Source organism: Pangasianodon hypophthalmus, chromosome 29 (genome assembly GCF_027358585.1).
Source record: "Pangasianodon hypophthalmus isolate fPanHyp1 chromosome 29, fPanHyp1.pri, whole genome shotgun sequence".
NCBI lineage: Eukaryota > Metazoa > Chordata > Actinopteri > Siluriformes > Pangasiidae > Pangasianodon > Pangasianodon hypophthalmus.
Window position 1 is genome coordinate 6,243,057 of NC_069738.1, and position 23,080 is coordinate 6,266,136.

Genomic DNA, 23,080 nt, shown 5'->3' on the forward strand with positions numbered 1-23,080 from the left:
TTGAGAAAGGAAACATTTATGAAAATGTTTAAAAAAAACACACACACACACACACACACACACACACACACAAAATCCCTAATGAATCAGTGTCACATTAATATGATCATGCAGTCAGCATTGAACAATGATTCTAGCCCTGTCACGGGTACCATTAGTTTTAGGTACCAAATCCATGTTACTGGACTCTTTGGTACTTGAGTAATCTAAAAGCACAGATCCAGCTGTAGTAATATCTGGAAAAAAATATCTGTTGTGTTTTAACAGTATGAATGTAAAGGAAATACGGACTGAGAACAGATTTGTGTGTGTGTGTGTGTGTGTGTGTGTGAGATCACTGGGGAACTCACATGGGAGCACGGCGCGACGCTTCATCTCTCCTCTCCAATTATCACTTAGTGGGAAAAGCGGTAACAAGGTGTTTATGTATTCAGCCGACAGCTGTGCAGAGGGGCGCTGTAGGCTCTACACACACTCTTGAGCACCTCCTACGCGCACACACACCTTCTTACGCATGCTGTCTCTTTGTCTCAGTCTCTGTTCTGTATCTCTCTCACACCTGTGCGGCTTCTCGCTCTGCTCTCCCACCCTCAGCACTACACACTGGTGTGTGTATGTGTATATGTACGTACGTAGGCAGAGCCTGGTGACGCATCGGGAGTGTGTGTTAATGAAGCTCCATGTTAAGAACGTACCAGTGTGTCAGTAGTAATGAATGTTACGAGCTGACAGTTCTGTTTAATTGCACCTCTGCGTTATCAGTGGCAGATGCTTCACATTGTGAGGTGTGTTTAGTAGCAATAAAAGCAGCACTTAGTGGGAAAGGTGGTTTGCCTCTCGCTCACACTTTCACACACAACATACACAAGCGTCAGTATGTGTTACTGCCACTGTAGTAGGTAGAGTTCAATCCCCAGGCGATGCTGGTTTCTGCAGTGTAAAATGCTGCATTCTGATTGGCTGACAGGTGTGCACTGATTCCTGCTTCTATTAAGGACAAATAAAAAAAAAAATGTAGGAAAATAATCAACAACAGGATGAAGTGTGTGGTTAGCGCCAAATTGATTATTTTCCTATAATAGCATGCGACCAAGTGCTTTATTCCTTGGGTCATCTCTTTTTTTTCCCCTCTCTCTTGAAGTTAATAAGACAGAAAAAAACAAGTTGTCATGTTAGCAAGAAACCAAAAAAATTGAAAAGTCCTCCACCCGGAAAACTTTTCCCATGTTGGAAAACTTAGATACAGCTTTATCTGTGACTGTCATAAACACTGGAGACTTCTTCCAAAATAACAAAGCTTCACTATATCAACAATTGCACATGTTTGTTTGTTTTTTCTTTATTTAACCGTTTATGTGGACAAGTCCCTATGTAAGTTGTTACTATAGAAACAATAACATATTAAACCAAGCGCATTAACATTAACAGTAAACCCGTGATTTGAATTACAACCGGAAATACTGTCAGAGCTGCTGTTATAGAAAATTAACACCTTCTGACTAATCAGAATCAAGCACTTAAAAGTGCTTAACTTAAACGTGTCAGTTAACACCCCCTCCCTTCTAGTTTTCAGTGGTATCATTATCCTAAAGCACTTTGCAATGCTTTGCAGCTACACACTGCACAATCATGACTGTACAATCTACACAATCAATATTGTAGGTTTCTAAATAAATAAACAAATGCATGAGCTTGCACACTATGCACTAGAGAGCATGGACTTGATGTGGATTGAAGGTTGCACAATCACACGGTATCATTGCTCCATATCAGATCCCATACTGAACAATTGGCTGCTTCACAGCGTCTTTTAGTCATGGGATCGTGAATCATTTATCGAGATGGGTATTGTGTCGGCTCAGAAGGTGAGACACACACCTCTAGTGTGTAAGAACTTCTGCCATGTCTGAATGCATAATAGCGAGTAGCACCGGGCGTCTGGCCAGTCAGTCACCTGATCTTCAGTTCCCGCTGAAACCATCTGAGGTTTCGAGTTCCCTCACTAGACTTCCACACTGGGGTCAGGCACGCGGCTGACGCTGGGCCGAGCTCGCTCCTGTGTAATTTTGTCTCCTGTTTCCTGCTCTTTATTTTCCCCATGTGCGCACAGCTCTGTTTTTTTCACTATTGATTGCTACATCAAGTCTAATTCCACTCACTTGCTCAAGGTGGATATCAGATCCTCGTCCTCTGCTCTCTTATTCTCCTTTGCTCGTATTCTCTTGCCCTCCTGAGGTCTGTGTCAAGCATGACACTTTACGATGACACACATCGAAGCTGTGTGTGTGTCTGTGTCTGTGTTTAAGACTCCAGTGCTTAGCTTTCACGCTCTGTACCTCAGTAACCTAGCGGCGTGTTTACATTTCTAAATTAAACACTCTTTATTAATCCCAGGCCTCAGTAGCTGCTCCAGACTCACTCCTGTCCTTGGAATCAAACCGAGCTCTAGCTGGCTCTTTCCCAACGCAGTCAGGCCTGTTGGTATTAAAACCCCAGTAAAAATAAAGTTATCCTGCCATAAATAAAGAGAGCAGGCCAAATATGTGTTAATTAGCATCAGTCGGGTTTTATTTAAGGGCAGAGGGTGATGTAGAGTAAAGTAAATCAGTACGATGATGAGAGAGGACTGGTTGGACTTGAGAGCTCTTGATTAAGTCTGACAAATCTCATCCATTTGTCTTGACAGGTAGCTTTGTGTCCACTGACTCAGTCTAGTGGGGCGTTTACAATAAGGAACATAGTTTGGACAGACAGTGAAGAATGTGGTCTGCTAGTACCCTGCAGCACCCCACTGTAACGTGTCTCCAATTTCCATGTGAAGAACTTTATTATAGGCACATTTCCCAACTCAAGAACTTTAGGCACATTTACACCATGTTGGTGTTTTTAGGAACTCAAGAACTTTAGGCACCTTTTTTAGAAACTCCATGCCATGCAGATGTCCACCACAGAAAGCCCTTCAGGGTCTGAGAAACTTTAGGCACAGTGCCAGCACAGAAACCTTTCCAGGAACTCAGGAACTTTAGGCACTTTGCCAGTGCAGGATCCTTTTCAGGAACTCAGGAGCCTCATGCAATTTCTCATCACAGGAATCTTTTCAGCTCAGAAACTTGAGATATATGGCCAGTACATGCACCTTTTCAGATACCTGGGAATCTCATGCAGGTTTCCACCACAGAAACGTTTTCAGGAACTCAGAAAATTTGGGCAGTTTGCCAGTGCAGGAGAGCTTTTAAGGAACTCAGGAGCTTTACGCTAGTTTCCAGTACACACACCTCTTCAGGAACTCAAGAACTCAAGCACATTTCCACCATATTAACGTATTTAGGAACTCAGAATCTTTAGGCAATTTGACAATCCAGATACCTTTTATGGAACTCAAGAATGTCATGCAAGTTTCTACCACTAGAACCTTTTCAGGATCTCAGGGACTTTAGGCAAATTGCCAGTGTAGGATCCTTTTTCAAGAACTATGGCACCTATTGCACATTTCCATGACAAAACACTTTTCAGGATATCTGGAACCCCATGTATGTTTCCACCACTGGAAACTTTTCAGCAACTAAGGAACATTTAGTTGCTTTTCCACTGCAGGAACCAAGGTCAGAATCCAGAAGAACCATTTCGTTCCTCAAAAGTGAGAACATGTCCAGTGTAACTGTAAAGTTGTGCAGTCGAAGGTTAAAGGTCTTGCTGAAGAAGCCAGTGTTTCCATGGCAGTCCTGGTCACTAGCAGAGAACAGGAACCCCTGAGTCAGCACTGCCTAAAAGGAATAATAAATTATTCATTAACACACTCATTGAACCGGAGTTGACTTTACTCTGAGATTGTATCCGAGAGTATTCTTTATACTGAGGTCACTTGGTTGTGTTACAAATGGGGTAGAGTTGAGAGTTACATGCCCTTGCTCCCTTCTGTGTGCAGTTTTTAATGGCCACAATAAGCTGATGAAGGAGAGGGAGAGCACGCTGAGGCCCAAAGTCAGAGAGTCGTCAGTGGGGAAGGAGCGCTCGGAGAGGGTGGAGGAGTGGAGAGATGTCCCACAAGCCACCACAACCAGAACTCACACCTCCAATGGAGTCGGCATTAAAGGAACCACAGAGGAACTACGCAAGCAGGTAAGATTACATTCTTCTCTTCTTATATCCTCTTCTCTTCTTATATCCTCTTCTCTCCTGCCCTATCCTCCTTTCTTCTCTTCTCTCATTTCAACCCCCTTTTCTTCTTCCCTACCCTTTTGTCTTCCCCTATTCTTTTTCCTCCTCTCCTGCCCTATCCTCCTTTCTTCTTCTCTTCTCTTCTCTCCTCTCGTCTCCTCTCCTCAGAGAGGAAACATGACTGCGCAGCACCATCAGGCCTCAGGCTGTGTTTAAGGGCTTCATTAAAAGGAATGAGTCTTGCTGATCAGGAAAGCGCAAAGACAAGATCGTCCAGCTTATCATCCTTTGTTCCATCCTCTGCCTCTCGCTCTCTTCTGTCAGACGCTGCTGTAATATAATTGACTCTTATTCATTCTGAAGGATTAACATTTAGCAGTTCATGGGTGGATTTTTAATTTGCCAGTTGACCCAGTCGACTTGATTGCTTATGACTGACAGGAAATGGACATCTATTACCTTCACATTGATTCATTCTTATATAACATGAAGACAGCAGTAAGTGTAGTCATATAGAATAAGCACAGGAACTGTAGTGTCTGAAGGGGTTAGGTTAAATGGATGGATATATGAGGGGTGTGTGTGTAGTTTTGTGCAAATGGATTGCGTTAAGAGGGTGAAGGTGCGCGTGCGTGCGTGTGCGTGCGTGTGCGTGTGTGTGTGTGTGTGTGTGTGTGAGAGAGAGAGAGAGAGCAGTTAGAGGGTTAATTTAGTTCACTTTCTATGAGCTGCAGCTCTGCAGACGCACTTCGTCAAATCTTCCTGCCATTGTACTGCTGGTCTATAGCAACACATGATGTCATCTGGAGACACACACACACACACACACACTCTTACACACTTAAGCTCATGTGGAGCCAGAGCCCACTTCAGAGAGCTGCACTTATCAAAACCTCTCTCTCTCTCTCTCTCTCTCTCTCTCTCTCTCTCTCTCTCTCTCTCTCTCTCTCTCTCTCGGATGTTTCCCCATCTTTTTTCCCTCGGCTCAGCTGTTTAACAAGTCTATCCTCACACCTTCCATCAATCTTAGTACTGTTACGTATTCCCCTTTGCTCTCTTTTCTTTTTTTTTCTCCCTCCCTCTCTCCTTTCTGCTCTCTATATCTCTATCTCCCTCCCACCTTCACTCGTTCCAGTCTTCTCTCTCTCTCCTGGCTGTTTTGCTTGGCTGGGCACAGTCTGGTGACAGGCAGTGCTGCTGTGGTGGCTTTTCTCTCGCTCGCTCACTCGCTCGCTCGCTCTACTCCCCCTTCCTTTGCCGTCTCTTCAGGCAGACTAAACAATCCCAGACAGAGTGTGTTTGCTCTCACGTGCATGGCGCCTCAGGAGATCTGGGTAGAGGAGTCTGTGAGCCCTCTAGTGGTCGCATCATGCGGTACAGGTTAAAGTTAATCCCGGAGCACTGTACTCAGCAGACACACACACACACACACACACACACACACACACACACACACGAAGCACGCGAGGGAATGAACGCTAAGTGGGATTGGCATTGCACACACATACACAGCTGCACTCTCGCAGCCTGCTGGCTGTCAGCCTTGTTTTAAATGGAGGACAGAGGATGGTGCTGTTTCAAAAGGAGCTTGGCACTTTAAATAGGCATGGCGGGTGGGTGGAAGAGGGTGGTGCTGCTTTTATTGGAAGATGAATGAGAGAGGATGGTGGATGGTAAAGGTGGTGTTTCAGATAGAGGACAATGGGTGATTTTGTTTCAGTTGGAAGACAGAGTTGATAAGAGAGGGTGCAGTTTTAGATGGGGAAACGAGGGTAGTGAGAACAGAGAGGGTGGTGCTGTTTTCGGTTATTAGATAGGGGACAGAGGAGAAGGCGATGCATTTTAGGCAGAAGACGGTGTTTCTGGAGGCCTAAGAAGGTGATAGTGTCTTAATGGCTAGAGACTGGTTTGAAGATGGTGGTGCTGTTTCAGATAGAAGACAGAGGGTGCTTGAGAGAAGCTAGCGCTGTGGCAAATGGAGAACAGAGGGTGCTGCTGCTTAATATGGATAAAGAGTGGATGGGGAAATGGTGGTTAGCAGAAGATGGTTGCACTTTTAGATGGAGGAGAGACGTTTCTGGAGGACTGAGAAGTGTGTCTGTGCTGTGTGTCTCAATGGTGAGAGGGTTGGTGCTATTTTAGATAGAGGACTGGGAGTGGTGGAGGGAGGTGGTGCTGTTTTTCACTGGATTCCAGAGGGTGTTTTAGCAGAAGGTGGTGCCATGTGGTTCTTTTTTGGAGGACAGAGGGTGGTGCTGGTTCATATGGATAAATGGTGGATGCGAAATGGTGGTGCTGTTCCAAATTAAGTGTGGTTAGTGGTTAGGAGATGGTGTTGTGTTAATGGCTAGAGAGTGGACTGGAGATGGCGGTGCAGATCCAAATAGAGTGTGGATGGAGAGGGCAGTGCAATTACACATAGAATACTGAGGGTGGTTTGGAGAAAGTGGTGCTGTGTCAAATGGAGAACAGGGGGTGGTGCTGGTTCATATGGATAAAGGGAGGATGGGAAATGATGGTGCGGTTTCATATGGAGGACAGACGAAGAGTCATAACCGAATCTCTTTACACCTGCTGTGCTACCTGCAGAGAGCATCAATCATCTGAGCCTCAGAGCTTTGTATAGAAATGGTCTAAATTCTCACTCTCCCTCCTCCTGTGCTCCTTCTTCCTCTCCTCCCCTCTGCTTCTCCGTGCGTGACGAGGGCGGAGCGACAGATGAAGGCGATCACGTTTCACTCCCCCTTATCTTTTAATAGCCTCTCCTTGTGTTTGGCTGCGCCTGATAGGAATACAATACAGGCCGTGTCGACTGGCTCGGAGCGCTGATAGATCGCCGAGGCTCAAGCACATTTCACTTAACATTACCTCCAGTGTGGAGCACATACACACACACACACACACACACACACACACACACGTCTACATCCAAATGCGTGGGTACAAAGAAGCAGAATGTAGTGAAGGCTGACAATGCCCTGAAGTGTCTGCATGTTAGTGACCTCGAGCAGTCCAGCCACATCTCTTAAGTTTCAGTTGTAAACTTTTATTATTTCGTGGTGCTCTTGTGAAACAATGTCTGAGTCTGTAATAGAATACGTCGAGTAAACTGGAGTAAAAGCGGCAGCCTGGTGAGCAGAGACGACGCAGCCTAATATTCCCATAACTGCGCTTAACCCGTAAGAGTTTATGTGTAACTGAAGCGTCGTCTGCTGCAGCAGGAACCTGCGGGGGATTTCAGATCTGCTGAGGAACACCAGACTTTTATTTGAAGCATTTAGGCAGAATTACAGAGCTTAACGAGACCACTCCATATCAGACTGATTATAATGTGCTTTAGCTATAAACTATATTCCAGGAGTCATTTTACCACCAGTAGCTGGCACCGAGTGCCTTTCTCTCCATTAGTTCCTCTCTGTTTCTGTCTGTTCTCATTTTTCCTGTGTTAATTATCTCCTGCTGTAGCTGGGGTTTTGGTTTTGTTGTCAAGATGTGCATAATACAGATCAAGATATCTGACTGAGGGCTGCTAATGGAGCCACAAATCCCAAGAAGTGTCACCAATAGATTTGCGTTCATTTCCGCCAATTTTTTTCTTTTATGTGTGCCAGAAAGATAGTCTCTTTTCTGCAGAAGACATCTGATGTTTATTGATTTTGACTAGAAATAAACCCAGTCTTAAAACCTAAGTCCATAATATACTGTTTCCTGTAGTTACTAATGGACTTGTAAATTAAGTCAGGCTACAATAGTGATTTGTTTTTCCCCTAATCTAGCAAAAAGATGTTGTTATCTGACTTCTCTAATAATCGTTGCAGAAACTCTAGACCCTAAACTCTAGACCCTAAACTCTAGACGAATACATGTATGGACTAATGTTAGTTATTCTTTTAAAACAAAGGAATACAATTTTTGCACATGAAATATCTTGGGGCAACCCGTATGGTGGTTAAGTGGCTGCACATGAAGTCTCCAGCCATCTTGGTCACTTCATTAAGTGTGTATTAAAGATGTAACCAAATACCAATACATTGTGCAGAGTGAATCGATAATGTGTTCTAAACAGACACAAATAGGAAACACAATTTTTCTGTGTTTAGTTTGTTTTTTGGGGGGGGGGGGGGGGGGGGGGGGTCAGAAAGGTTCAAAGGGCAATGTGGTTGAGATCAAGGTCTCCACTGGGGCTGGGATCCTGTGTGGCGCAGTATAATCGTACGAGCAGGAGGTTTTTACATGCATGGGACTGTCTTCCAGTTCAGGCCATGCACATGCTTCAGATTTAATCTAAATACTGATACAGAAATTTGGAGCACCAAACTGCTAGTTACACCCCTACTGTGTATATTTATGAATTAAAGCACATTTATTTCATGCTTGTTCATGCTCAGAATCTTTCTCAGTTCTATTCATATGATCAGCTGATTGTGACCGAAAATTATATATCAGATGTTTCGGCCGGTTAATTTTCTCTTTTTATTGTTCTCTGCTTCTGTTCAGGTCTCTAAAGTGAACGGCTTTTCGCAGCCATCTCCTGCAAACGTGGCCACTGCCAAAAAGTCGAAAGACTGCCGCCTACCCTCCAGAACTGTGAAGTACACGGCCACCGTGACCAAGGGCCACGTCACCTACACCAAAGCGAAAGGAGAACTGGTAAAGAAAGCCAAACTGAACCACAGCAAACATTCTGCTGCTGCTGCTGCTGGCGGTAATCAGCATCCAGCCAGCAACGGGCACGGTGCCCAGCCCCCTCACTCAGGGAAAGCCCCAAGTGGCAATGCAAAAACCCGCAAACAGGTGCTGTTATCAAATGGGCTGCATGGCACAGCCAATGGGGGTGCCACTGTTCGCTTCAACGGGAGGATCAATGGACTCCATACCTTCAAGGAGGAACATCTGGAGGACGAAGGCCGGCAAGGGCGGCATGGTCTGCGCAATTCCAAACGCAGGATGGATACAGGATCAGAGGTTACGGAGCCTAAGTCTAAGGTCTTGTTCTCGGCGCCTAAAAGGCCTAAACTGGCGTCACTTCCTGTAGTGGAGACACGCAGCAAGAAGGTGCTAAACCAGGACAAGGCTTCAACCGCCCTTGCTAATGGGCACAGCATCACGGAAACGGCTGCCTCACCTACACCAAAAACAGGCCCCACCCCTGCTCCAGCCTCACCAGCTGCCCCAGGCTCCGCCCACCAGAGCCCAGCCAACCCGGAGCCGGCAAGGCAACGGCCCAAGCGTGCCTCAGCCGGGAGGCTGATGTTCATCCACAGAGCACAGCAGAGGGCCAAGAGCTGGCACGCTAACTCTAATGCTAACACTACCTCAACCAGCAGGCCCTTGAGAGGGTCAGAGCCTCAGACCACACCTCAACGGGTGGAGCGGGAGCGTGAGAGGGAAAAGGAGAGAGAAAAGGAGCGTGAGAGAAGCCGGGCAGGCCTGGCAGCGCTGCCTGAGGTTCCCATATTGAGGCCAAACTCACGGGAGTTTCAGGATCCACTGGTGTACCTGGACACGGTGCGAGAATGCGCAGAAGCAAGTGGGCTGTGTCGAGTGGTCCCACCTCCTGACTGGCGTCCCGAATGCAAGCTAAACGATGAGATGCGCTTCGTCACGCAGGTGCAGAGGGTGCACAAGCTCGGCCGCCGCTGGGGCCCCAACGTCCAGAAACTCGCCTGCATCAAGAAACACCTCAAATCTCAGGGCATCAGCATGGAGGAGCCACCAGTTATCGGTGAGTTTTCACGAAAACTGTCTTCCAGATTTATTCTATGCTCTTAAATCTGTCAAAATAACCTGGCTGCTCCACATGAAGAAGAACCAGAGCTTAATATTAACATGTATTAAGTTGAAGCAGTGTTACTCTTCTGTACAACAGTAATGGTACACCACATAAGGAGCATCACAGGCTAATCACATGACTTTACCCCAGTAACAACACATGTTAAGATACAAGACTGCTGTCAGCTCTTGTTAGGAAGCAGTAACTCACTTAAATTGCCTGTCTCTTTGGATTTGCCCATGGCATGGCTGAGCGATTGTAGGCTCCAGAAAGCTGCCCCTAGACTTTCGTTCACCAACTACTGTGTGTTGTCAAGGTCTAGCAGGTTATATGGTTAGTACGTAGTGTTTACTGAGGCACTACAAATGCAGCTGCAATGTTGGAGGCATTCCAGCTGGAGAATTAAACTGTAGGAAGTTGACCTGTATTCATGCTCCTGTTGAATATCACATTTTTTCAAGTTGCATTTTAAGGCATAAATAAAGATGGCTTGCTGTTCTGTTATATTTACAGAACTGGTAAAAAGGGTTGTAACCATGAACACCAGTTTTACCAATTATTAGGAAACCAGAAAGCCCTCTGTCCTGAAGACCTGGGGGGAAAAAATAGTTATAGCTTTACCTCGACTGTTACAAAGCACTGACACTGGAGACACCTTCCAAAAATGGAAGGATTACTGTTCATATATGTTGTATGCAAGAAGTGTTAAGATGGAGTATAAAAAAAGTTGCATCCTTCAAGGTTCTGTAGGGTTAATGTATTTTCTTTGTATTGGTTTGTTAAAGTAATTAATATCTGTTGCTCATGAATAAGCACTCACTCACACATAATGAATGTCTAGCAGCAGTAAGTCAAGGTGACCACTTTTAATCACGAAGATGTTTTGCACCAGGAGCTTCATTAATTCTGCTGAGTACAGATCTACACTTAAAAAGGGTAAAATTGTGATGTAGGTGTTCAGTCAGGGGTTCATTTTCAAAAGCTTATTAGTAATAGAAGGTCAAGGAGATTGGACTTGGTTGTTATTATTATTAGAAGATCATGTCATCAATTCTAGGATCTCTATAATTAAAGAAGAAAAAGATTGGAAAAAACTGCAAGGTAGAAAAGGGGAAATCATTCATAGGTTGCTAGTGACTAAAGATGTGCACTTAAGGGTTAAACCATAAGTCCACTTGCTTTGTTTTACTATAATACACTTGAAATGGCCTGCATGATAAAACTCACACAAATGTCCTTCATTCCCTACACAGGAGGCTGTGAGGTAGACCTGGCACGCTTCTCCGAGCTGGTCAGCGACATGGGTGGTATGCAGCGGGTGATGGATCTGAAGAAGTGGAGCCGTTTGGCGGATCTGCTCCGGATCCCGAGGTCGGCTCAGGAACGGCTGGCTAAGCTCCAGGAGGCCTACCTGCAGTTCCTGCTTTCCTACGACCAGCTTTCTCCGCATGAGCACCGTCGCCTCGAGCATGATGTGCTGGCCGAGAAGGAGATGCTGGAGCGCCGCAGGGGGCCCCTGGAGGGTCACTCAGAGAGCGGGAATGGCCACGCTCTGGCACTGCCACGCTACGAGCCCAAGAACGGGCTCCACGGGCCAGGCAAGGAGCTGGAGACGCCGCGTAACCCCGGACGCCGTCGACTCTTCTCTCATGAGAAGAAAAAAGAGGGTCATGTAGAAGAGGAAGGAAATAAAGGGGTTCTTAGCGACCAGCACAAGTGTATATATAAGGTAAGAAATAAGTTAATTAATTTAGTGAATTTTGTTCTGTTGGTTAAATTTAGCTGCAGTAACACTGCTGCTGCTCCTGATACACTCATATAAGCACCACACACACTACCATGTCAATGTCACTGCTGTGCAGAGAATGCACACAAGAGTATTCACTTAGTGGTTGTCTGTCGGTATAGATATTTTAAAAAAAAAAAAAAAAAGTTGTGTGTGTGTAATTTATATAAATGCTGTGATCTAAGGTAATTCACTCCGAGCTCGTACGCTCTCTCTCTCACTCACACACGACACACACACTCAAATACATACCATACTGCTTTAGGAACCCACTGGGCTTTTATGTAAAGCTCTGTGTGTGTGTGTGTGTGTGTGTGTGTGTGTGTGTGTGTGTGTGTGTGTGTCCTCCCTCTACACTATACCTGGCTTCCATCTTTAACTCCATTTTCCCTGTTGTTCTAATTGAAACCGTACGCCTGCTGCGCTTTCATACACTGAGTGACACACACACACACACACACACAGGCAGCATTTCTACAGGGTTTTTATATCCAGCTCGAGTGCAGGCAGATTTATAGAGCGCTTCAAAAGCGCCTTCTATTTTCCCGAGTGTGTCTCATAGAAGGTTTGTGTTAAGGGTGATTCTCTCTCTCTCTCTCTCTCTCTCTCTCTCACTCACACACACACACACACACACACACACACACACACACACACACACTTGTGTATGATAGTGGCTCCAGTTCTTAGGGCCCATGCTGGTTCCATCTGTTCCCCGACTTCACTATCTGTTCCATCTCGCGTGGCACAATTCTCAAGTCCAGCATCATCAAACGCATGTATTAAAGGCACGTGTAGACACTTAGACAGGGACAGAGAGGTTTTTTTAGGTATTATATTAAAAAATTTTTTTTTTTCCTTACACGTAAACCCTTGACCTAAGGCTGAAAATGTATTTTAATGAAACATTATGAAGCATTATAATGAAACTTTTTTTTTTTTTTTATTATTATTATTATTATTATTATTATTATTATTATTTACATAGGAGATGAGGATTTTGGGCTTCAATGCTCACACCATAGCTCGATCATTTCTATTTCTATATACATTTCCTTTAGCATTTTGTATATTTTGACATAATTTTTTTTTTGAATATCATAAAATATTGCACTTATTTGAAATGTATATTTACAATGTGAATAAACTTACTAACTCTGTATCTCTGTGCATGCTTACGTAACCGACGTACGCAAAGGCGCTATTAAATTGTATGAGAATTTCCACGACTACGGGAAGAAGACTGCCGCTTCTCAGTCATCCATTTTGAAGTGAATCAGCTTAGTAGCGTGTTTGTGGTTTGTGCGCGGAGTTAGCCTAGCTACCATGTGAGCGGCACGGCGACTGAAGCCTCCACACGTCCTCTGATTGCTCAGATAGTACATCATATTGCTCGTAGATGCCTGCTGAATGAAGTGTGATGTCATTACTCTCCTGACTTTTACTGCTGCCAAAATTATACCAGTTTTTTTTTTCTGTGGCTCTCAAAAGTCTCCCTGATAACCAGTCAGTGAGATTTCTCTCTTAATTTATACATCTAAATGAAGAAAAGTCCCTAAGTCATGTATCATGTGATGTCCATTAAAATGGGTGCAGGGTCTGAAGGGGTTAAGTCTAAATGTTGCTGTGATGTATTCCTGACTCTGTGTGTGTGTTTGTGTGTGTGTCTGTGTGTGGTCTTCCAGGGGAGGTCAGTGTCTTTGACCACCTTCTACAGAATAGCCAGGAATACAATGATGATGTGCTTTAATAAGGACCCCGGAGCATCAGAAGTTGAGGTATTTTTGTTGTTTCATTTTCATTGATTTTGCATGAATTTAAATTGTAAGTTGCTTATTTTATTACTGCAAAGTTAATTATGTGATTATTGGATTGCAAAACATTTTCTGCTGTAGCTCCATTTCAGTTTTTCACTCCTCTCTTGTAGCAAGAGTACTGGCGAATAGTGGAGCAGAGGGACTGCCATGTAGCGGTGCATTATGGGAAAGTGGACACAAGCACACACGGAAGCGGCTTTCCCGTGGGCAAGTCAGAGCCTTTCTCAAAGTAAGCGCCTTTCCACCATTACTGCCTGGTGAAAAGACACACACACACACACACACACACACACACACACACACACACACACACACACAGAGTCAGATGCACACAGAGAGAGACATAGAGGAAAAGAGAAACAGAGAAGAGACAGAGACAGAGGAAAAGGACACACAAACACGCACACACATGTATGAGAGAGAGAGACAGGCAGACAGTGAGAGAGTGAGTCACAGCAAGACAGATTGAGAGAGAGAGAGACACAGACTTAGAGAGGTGCAAAGAGATGCACAGACAGTGAGACAGACTGAGAGAGACACACACACACAGACAGAGAGAGAGAGAGAGAGAGAGAGACACTGAGATACATACAGACGAAGAGGGTGACAGAGATAGAAAGAGAGGGAGAGTGAGCGAGAGAGAGAGAGAGAGAGAGAGAGAGAGAGACTTTGTACTGTATAGGTATGTTTTGTGTTACCTCTGACCTTTTTCCCCTTTTTATTTAGACATGGATGGAACCTCACTGTCCTCCCTCACAACTCCGGCTCCATCCTGCGCCACCTCGGTGCCGTGCCCGGTGAGTCTCCTTCCATCTGCTGCTGCATGCTGCGTGAGACCCAGGAGTGTGTGTTTACATCACATACTATTTATATTAATTCATTCTCTCTCTCTCTTTCTCTCTGTACAGGGGTGACTGTTCCCTGGCTGAACATTGGCATGGTCTTTTCTACCTCATGCTGGTCACGAGACCAAAACCGCCTTCCATACATCGATTACTTACACACTGGTGCTGACTGCATTTGGTAAGCTTCCAGCCTAAATATCACATCAGCGAGGTTTTTGTAATTCAGGGAAAATCTAGCGTGATCCATTAAAGGGGCAGGTTGTCATTTTTAGAGCTTTCTGCTGTGTGAAGGGGATTGAATTACAGCAGGGAAGATATTGACAGTCCTTCCTGTTCACCAAACAACACCATTCAGCCTATTGAAACTATGAATGCCTTGTTAGTTACCTTTTAAGGAACATATTTCTGGGCCAGAAAGAACATGAACAGAAGCTTCAATCGAAGGAAATTATCCAGAAATCTTTCTGACTGAATCACAGTTTTTCATAGTTATCTTTAAAATATTTGATGTGAATATTTCTGGTTTCGGATCCCATTCAAACGATACAAACTGCACCTGTAATACTGATATATCAGGTGCTTGTTTTCTAGGTTGGTGCTTAAATTTGAGTAAAAGCTTAACTGGAAAAACATGATTTTTACATTATAGAGCAGTTTTTCCCTTAAGTGGTCAGTGTGGGTGCTTTTAAAAAGCTCATGTTAACTAATACTTTTTTTTAAAACCGGCGCACAAAATTAAAAAGATAAAAACAGAGGGATACCTATACACAGAACTTACACAACCTTATTTACGTCATATATGTGTATACACACGTGTACACACACACACACACACACTGTATAAACAAGTATAGGGAATAAGTCAGATTAACTACTAAGAAAGTACTGGAAAAATGCTGTGAAAATTAGTTTGAACCCTAACTAAATTTGTGTGTATGTATGTGTATATATATATATATATATATATATATATATATATATATATATATATATATATATATATATATATATATATATATATATAAAACACTATGACATTGGCGATAGAAAGTATGTGAACCCCCCTTTTTTTTTTTTGCCATAAATCAGACCTCAAATGTATTGAGAGGATTCATTTCAAAGTCATAGAATCAAGTAACACACGAGATGCTTTCTCAGTAAATTATTCAACTCTAACTCTTATTTATAGGAACATCTGTAACCTGTGAAACTTGAAGTGGAAAACAAGTCATGTACGATAAACGATGGTGTTCGTTACGTTAAAATAGATTTCTAGATTTGGTGTACGGGTTCAGCGGTACAGCTGTGTTGTGAATCATTTATTGTAGAGAGAGAGCCTTGCTGAGGAACTCGAGAGGAAGCAGGACTTGGTGTGAAAGCATAACTGATCACAGCATGTGCTGCTCCTGTGAGACTGTGTGTGTGTGTGTGTGTGTGAACTGACTCATCAAATAAAAAAAAAAAAAAGCCAGTTGCTATGGTAGCACACAGCTGGCACAGGAGTGCTCCTTTTCTCTAGTGACACTCACACACACACTCTCTCACACACACACACACACACACACAGCTGACGTAGGGTTTCTCGCTGTGCTCTTCAGGTATTCGATTCCTGCTGAGGAGAAGGCTAAGCTTGATAAAGTAGTGCACACGCTGCTGCAGGCCAACGGCACACCGGGACTCGAGATGCTGGAGAAGAACGTAATGGTGAGAAAATTGCAAGTACACACACATACACACTATTTAATAATACAGACTACACACTCACACACACACACACAAACGGCAAGGATATAAGTTTCAGAGAAGCGCAAGCAAACTCATAAATACCCAATTTTCCATCATTCTCTTGTTCCAAACAGTCATACTCTGGCGCGCACACACACACACACACACACACACACACACACACACACACACACACAAATCTCCAAATAGTGTACATGCCCATGCATGCACTTGCATTTGTACATTAAATCCCAGCACTAATATACCAGTAGCAATATCCATAAACAGCCATATACTGATAATGAATTTAGTCTGCAAAACTTCTAAACAATCATAAACCAAACACTAACATTAATTAAGATTTTCAACAGACTACTGGTATAAACAAACTGAAACATATTGGAATACTAAATGCTAATTTTACAATAACTATGCAGTGTAGTAATATACTAATTAAAATATTATACAAAGCGTTGTATCAATAGACAGTATTAATGTTATTAAACAATATTAATATACCAATAATATCCATGAATAGCAATATGATGATAAATACGAACATGCCATTAATGTAAAGAGTAAAAAGCAAAATATTGTAGTGCCAGTAACAGTGTACACATACATATAAACAATATTAGTATTAGCATAAGCAATAATAAACCAAATTCTAATACTGTTATACCAATAATACAGTCTAAAAACTGTTCTATGTTATTTTTATTAAACATTGACTAATCAAACGCCAGTACAGCCATGCTAATAACATACCCGGAAACAGTCATATTCTGATGAGTGTTTTTTATCCGGTTATAGTTAATGTTCTGATATGTACAATTTAGACAATTCAGTTCCTGTTACAAAACTCTGGCAGTGGAGACTCCTTCCATAAACAATGAATAAATGTCTCCTCACAGAAAACTTCATCATATCAACAATTATGTTTTTTTCTTAGTTAAATAACACTTTCTGTTACATTTAATATTAGATTTATAGGATTCTTTGGAGCTTCTGCCTTGCATGTCGCTGCAAATAGCAGTATGATAACTAAATAGCAGTATGATAACTAAATAGCAGTATGATAACTAAATAGCAGTATGATAACTAAATAGCAGTATGATAACTTAGTCCAAACTTAAACCATTGTAAACAAAATAGTGTAATACCAGTACGCAGTTTACTCACATAAATATTAATATTCCATAACAATAAGAAATAAGAACCATATACTAATAGTTATACCATTAACAAGCTCTATAAACTGTATTAATATAATATTTATTATTGTCGGTGTTATACCTGTTAAAGAGTAATGACCCATAACCTATATGTATATTGTGTTCTTCCTAAACGGTATTAACTGGCCAATGCTAAAAATACTAATATACTCTACTAATATACTCTAATGCTAGTAGCCAGTGATTAACCAAACGCCAATACTAATGCACCGATAACATACTAAAATACACTAAAGAACATTATTAACCCTTTAAAGTCTTTTATTCAGTTATTTATTGTAAAGCTTATTATTCAGAAACTCCCATGAATAGACTCCATAATAAATAAATATACAATACAATATTAATATGCCATACCTCCAGACAGTGATAAACCTAACCATACTGACGACAAGCCAGTCTTTTGCGAACGCTCTTTATGACGATACAATAATATTAATGCCTAGAAATTTTATTATTTTGCTATTAATTAATAATAGAGTATCCAACAAAACAATAAGCCAAACATCAATAATAGTATTTCAACACCAGTAGCTATAAAGGGTACCCAAGTTTTTTATATATATACATATATATATATATATATATATATATATATATATATATATATATATATATATATATATATATATATATATATATATATATATATATATATATATATATATATATATTTTAATAATGATAAATAATCTTGGAACTGTGTGTGTGTGTTTGTGTGTGTGTAAGATCTCTCCGGAGGTGCTGAGTCGCGAGGGGATTAAAGTTCACCGCACGGTGCAGCAGAGCGGACAGTTCGTGGTGGTATTTCCCGGGACGTTCGTCTCCAGGGTGTGTTGCGGCTACTGCGTGTCGGAGACGGTGCACTTCGCCACGCCACAGTGGATGAACCTGGGCTACGAGGCTGCCAAGGTGAGAAGCATCTCTCTGCCCTCTGCTGCCACCTGCTGGACTGATGGATTACAACAACACCTTAACTTCCTGCTCTGTTTAATCAGAATATTAACTCCTGCCCTGTGTGTGTGTTTTCCCATGGATCAGGATCTGAAATGCAGACGCATCGCTAAGCCCTTCTCCATGGAGAAGCTGCTCTACCAGATCGCCACGGCCGAGGCCAAACGAGAGAATGCACTTCTGCTGAATACAATCTCCTCTCTTCTCAAAGATCTCAGGTGAGCACATCACACAGATTTGTTTTTCCCACTTGGCTTTCAACTTGCAAACTGATCGGGCAGGAGGTTTAAAAAAAAAAAAAAAAAAAAAAAAAAAAACACTTGACATGAAAAGTTGTTTCTAGTACAAGCACTGAAGGTGGAATCACATTCGTTCTTTACTGAAAAGTAAGCGTGGGATGGATGATGGAGGAAAAAAAACAAAAGAGAGATTTTGTAGAGAGAGAGTGAAAAGTAGCCTAATTAAAATATTTATTATTAGTACAATATTTTCAGTTAATGTTAAAGAGAAAAGTGCGTGTGTGTATCTTCATATTGCAGGAACATAGAGATGAGGCAGAGGCAGGAGCTCTATGAGGCCGGTCTGCTCTCCTCCGCCCGCTACGGCACTCATGATAACGGGCATGCAGACAACAGGAAGAAACCACGCAAGTGGCCGGCGCTTGAGTCGTCCGAGAGACGGTGCCAAATGTGCCAGCACCTCTGTTACCTGTCCATGGTGAGACCACAGTCATACACACACACACACACACTACTAGAACAACACATCCTACATTTTAGTGGAATGTGGAGCCTACATTTTAAGGAATAGTATAGTACATGCTACACTCTCATTCAAAAGGTTGGAATCAATTTTCTTAAAAGAAACCCGTTTTGATTCAGATACATATCAAATAATTCAAATTATTTTTACAAACCTGCGTAAATGTATATATTGTGATATGTACGATGATTACGGAAGCTGCATAGTGTCAAGAATGATGCACACACTGCACTTAGATGGCAGATAATTTGGTAAATCGTATTATACAACAGCGCTGTTGAACTCTCAATTCTGATTGGTCAGAAGGTGTCGAGTCATTTTCTATAACAGCAGCTCTGACAGTAGTCCTGGCTCAAGGTGACTCTCAGTTTTATATTATACAGGAAGTCTCCAGTGTCAGCACTCGGCAGAAAAGCTGTAACTTTAGGTTTTCCAACACAAGAAGCTGCATTTTTTTTTTTTTTTTAATTAATTTCAAAAGGCGGGGCGAGTGGCTGCTGTGCGAGCAACTGTTCTGAACTTACGTGAGAACAGGAACTAAGTTGTTTTGTGAACGTTCCGCAACACTAAATGTAACTATAAATGGATAAAAACATGACATTCTTTATGTAACTATAAAAGGATAAAAACATGACATTCTTTACTTCATAAATATATATAAACGTTGGCAAATTGCTGTGGTATAAGAGGAATTAAACACGTCAGGACATGCTGTTACGGGAAAATAATCTACTTCGGTATTATAACAATAACTCCAGTTTTTGTTTTAAATACGAAATAAAGAATCCAAAATACTATTTTGTGTCTGGTGTATATTTTTTAGTTTTAGCATTTATTAAATAAAATAAATAAATGTGGTGTACAAAAACAGATTGTTCCCGATTTTGAATGGTTGTGTATGGATAGCAGAGAGTAGTATTTATTATTATTATTATTATTATTATTATTATTATTAAAGTAGTGTAAGTGTACAATGTGCTATTAGTTCATATAAATGGATCATTTTGTTCACTTTAGTTCAGTTTTAATATTTACTATTTGTGCTCCCCTGTGCTTTAATTGTATTAATATACATGTGTGTGTACATGGCTTGTATAGAAGGAACTGTGGACTGAATGATGTCTGTGTTTCAGGTGGTGCAGGAGAACGAGAACGTGGTGTTCTGTCTGGAGTGTGCACTGCGCTACGTCGAGAAACACAAATCCTGCCGTGGACTGAAGATGATGTACCGCTACGACGAGGTAAACCTCACCAGTAATCGGAGTAAAGTTAATGTGAGCCTGCAGGGGGCGCTGCTGAGGCGAGGTTGCTGATCGTGATGCTGATGGTGCTCTTTGTTCTGTTCCCTTCACGTCCTTTGGCTTTTCAGGGTATCAGTTACATAACAGCCACCAAGATGCCACTTGTGTCTTTTTCTTTAAAATTCTAATTTGCTCTCAGCATTGGACGAGCCTTTTTTAGAGCACTGCTGCACACTTTAGTGTTTTCACTATTCTGACATGTCCAGCTTACAAAAAAAGGGTTTGTTTAGATGAGTGGAAACAGATGCGTTTAAGCTGTAAATGTAATTTACCAAAAAAAAGAAAAAACTGGAGCACTCCTAAACTAAACAGTTTTAGTGTATTCAGAAAACATATGTCTCTGACAAACTGATGTGTAGAATATGTTTTCTGATGGACATGACCAGCTGACATTCAGCATTCTCTCTCTCTTCATGGAGAATAAAGTATTGGCACCCTTGGCTTTGTTTTGGTCACTTTCCACCATTACTGCTCTATGTTCCTGAGTCTGGGCTTAAGTGTGTGATGATGATGATGATGACGACGACTTGCTCTCTTCTCTGTTCTTACTCCCTGTGTTTCTCGTCATCTTCCTGCAGGAGCAGATCAACAGTTTGGTGAATCTGGTGTGCTGTAAAGCCATGAAGAGCTCAGCGGAAAGCTGTAACGGCTCCAGTCCTAATAAAACCCCGACCAAGCGCCGCCCGAGGAAGAGCGCCTCCTTTGAGCTGACTCTCACCCGCTTGGGCAAAAACGCCACCATGGCTGTCTCATGAGAGAGAGAGAGGGAGGGAGAGAGAGAGAGACGTCCTGCTCCGAGCTTCTGAGATCTGCCTTTAACCAATCACACCTCTCTCTCTGTCACTCTGTCTCTTTCAAACACGGATCTTCTGCCTCCTACAGTACGGCGAAACTTGCTGTGTGCGAGCGAGCTGCCTTTTTTGCACTAGAGTGAAAGAAGGTTTTTTCTTTGGATTTTTTTTTTTTTTTTTTTTTTTTAGTTAGCATTAAGCGGCGTGCTCCCTGATTAAGCAAGCGAGACAGACGTCGTCCTCTCGCATGGACCCTTTTTCCTCATCCTCGGCCCTGTCGACTGCATACACACTCAGCCTGAACTGTGAATCGAGACACGTTGGTGCTCCTCTTTTTTTATTTTTTATTTTTGTGTCAAGATTCCAGAGACACAAATGCCCTTTGGTCGGCCTGGACTGCTTAGTTTTTTTTGTTTGTTCTTTTTTTTTTTTCCCTTTTTATAATGAATGAGTTTGACCTCTTTGAGTTAGTTGCAAGGCGAGGTAACACTTGAAAGCAAGACTTGTTTTTATTTTGTTTTTAGTCTTTGTTTTAAATATCAGATGGTTTTAATTCGACGGGTGGAGATGTGACGAGCTCCTGCGCTGACACTAGCGACTCCTTAACTGTGCCTGATCTTCAGATCTTCAGCCGAGGAGCTCCGTCTGATTCTTTGGTGCTGTTTTATTTTATTTTATTTTATTTTATTTTATTTTTTACATCAATACACAAAACAAAGGTAAATGAAAAGGAGTGCTCTCTGCCTTCAGAGGCTTTCCGCTTCGACATGTGCAATCGTGTTAACATTCCACACTTCCTGACTTATCAATTCATCTGTACCAGTTAACATTAATTATTATTATTATTATTATTATTATTATTTTTATTATTATTATTATTATTGTAATTATTTTTATTTTTTTTTTATTTGTGGTTTTTTTTTTAACCGTTATTTTTTTCCACTTCATTTTGGATGATCTCAAGTAGAGCCACTAGGCAGAGGGTGTATAATGTGAAATAGTTTTGATTTTTTTAATTATTATTTTTGTCTTCTGAGTGATTTCTCAAAGGATCCCATTGACTTTTTTTGTACATAATCCTGTAAATGTCTGTTTAAATACTTGAGCCTCTGCTTCGAGGTGCCAGACAGAGGAAACGAGATGAAAAACACGCGATGAAGAAACAGCCTTACCTTTCCTTTTCTTCATCCGACCGGAGTGTGTGTGACGCGTACAGGGTTCCTCTGGCACCGTGGAGAAAATCTGAAGTGCTGCTTATATCGCTGAAAAATAAGATATGGAGTAGCGATGCCCCTACCCCCTTCATCCCAGGTTCCTTCGTTTTGTTTTTTAGCTTTACTTTTTTAAAGAAAAGGGAGAAAAAAAATACCTAAACAAAAACAAGGTTTTTACATTTTCGTTACTGAAAATTCAACGATGTAGTAGCTACTCATGTTGCACTGAGCTTGCCAGTGGGGACTGTCAAGGAAAAAAACCCTATAATCCAGTTTGATGGTTGTTGTCCTTTCCAGAAGACTGAACTGTTTTAGGACTATTTAATGTCAGGTTTTTCCAACAGGAATAAAAACGTGGTTGTCGAGTTTTTATGGCCTTACGATGTATTTTATTCACTTTTTGCTGTTTGTTTTTTTCTGAAAGGTTGTATGAAAGATTTGCTCAACGTCTGGCAAAGTTAATTTATTCGCACTGCGTCTCAGCCTTTCCACACACACGGGAAGATTTCATGTTTGTTATATTTTCCTTTTTTTTTTTTTTTTTTTTTACTTTTCAAGTTTGTACTCAAGGTTTAATAAAAACTTACGAATGATTTGTAGCCTTTTCAATTGGTCTGTGGAATATTTTAGCTAAATCCTTTGGTCGTGATTAAGACTTGCTCTTCCCCTGAGGCATGGCTGATGGGCTTCTCATTTCCAAACCACAAAACTGAAATGTG

General features: G+C 41.9%; 1 protein-coding gene across 1 annotated transcript in view; it reads left to right on the forward strand.

The window, feature by feature from the left end:
* The window catches only part of jarid2b (jumonji, AT rich interactive domain 2b), a 110,553-nt gene extending 87,673 nt beyond the window's left edge, over nt 1–22,880 (forward strand). Inside the window, exons 6-18 of the mRNA XM_034301794.2 lie at nt 3,926–4,119; nt 8,656–9,883; nt 11,185–11,660; nt 13,403–13,495; nt 13,645–13,763; nt 14,261–14,331; nt 14,443–14,557; nt 15,978–16,083; nt 18,069–18,251; nt 18,381–18,511; nt 18,833–19,010; nt 20,189–20,296; nt 20,935–22,880. Of these exons, the coding sequence (XP_034157685.1) occupies nt 3,926–4,119; nt 8,656–9,883; nt 11,185–11,660; nt 13,403–13,495; nt 13,645–13,763; nt 14,261–14,331; nt 14,443–14,557; nt 15,978–16,083; nt 18,069–18,251; nt 18,381–18,511; nt 18,833–19,010; nt 20,189–20,296; nt 20,935–21,111 (3,179 nt within the window). The 3' untranslated portion in view covers nt 21,112–22,880. The remainder of the gene's footprint in view (nt 1–3,925; nt 4,120–8,655; nt 9,884–11,184; nt 11,661–13,402; nt 13,496–13,644; nt 13,764–14,260; nt 14,332–14,442; nt 14,558–15,977; nt 16,084–18,068; nt 18,252–18,380; nt 18,512–18,832; nt 19,011–20,188; nt 20,297–20,934) is intronic.
* Nucleotides 22,881–23,080: the final 200 nt, after the last annotated feature.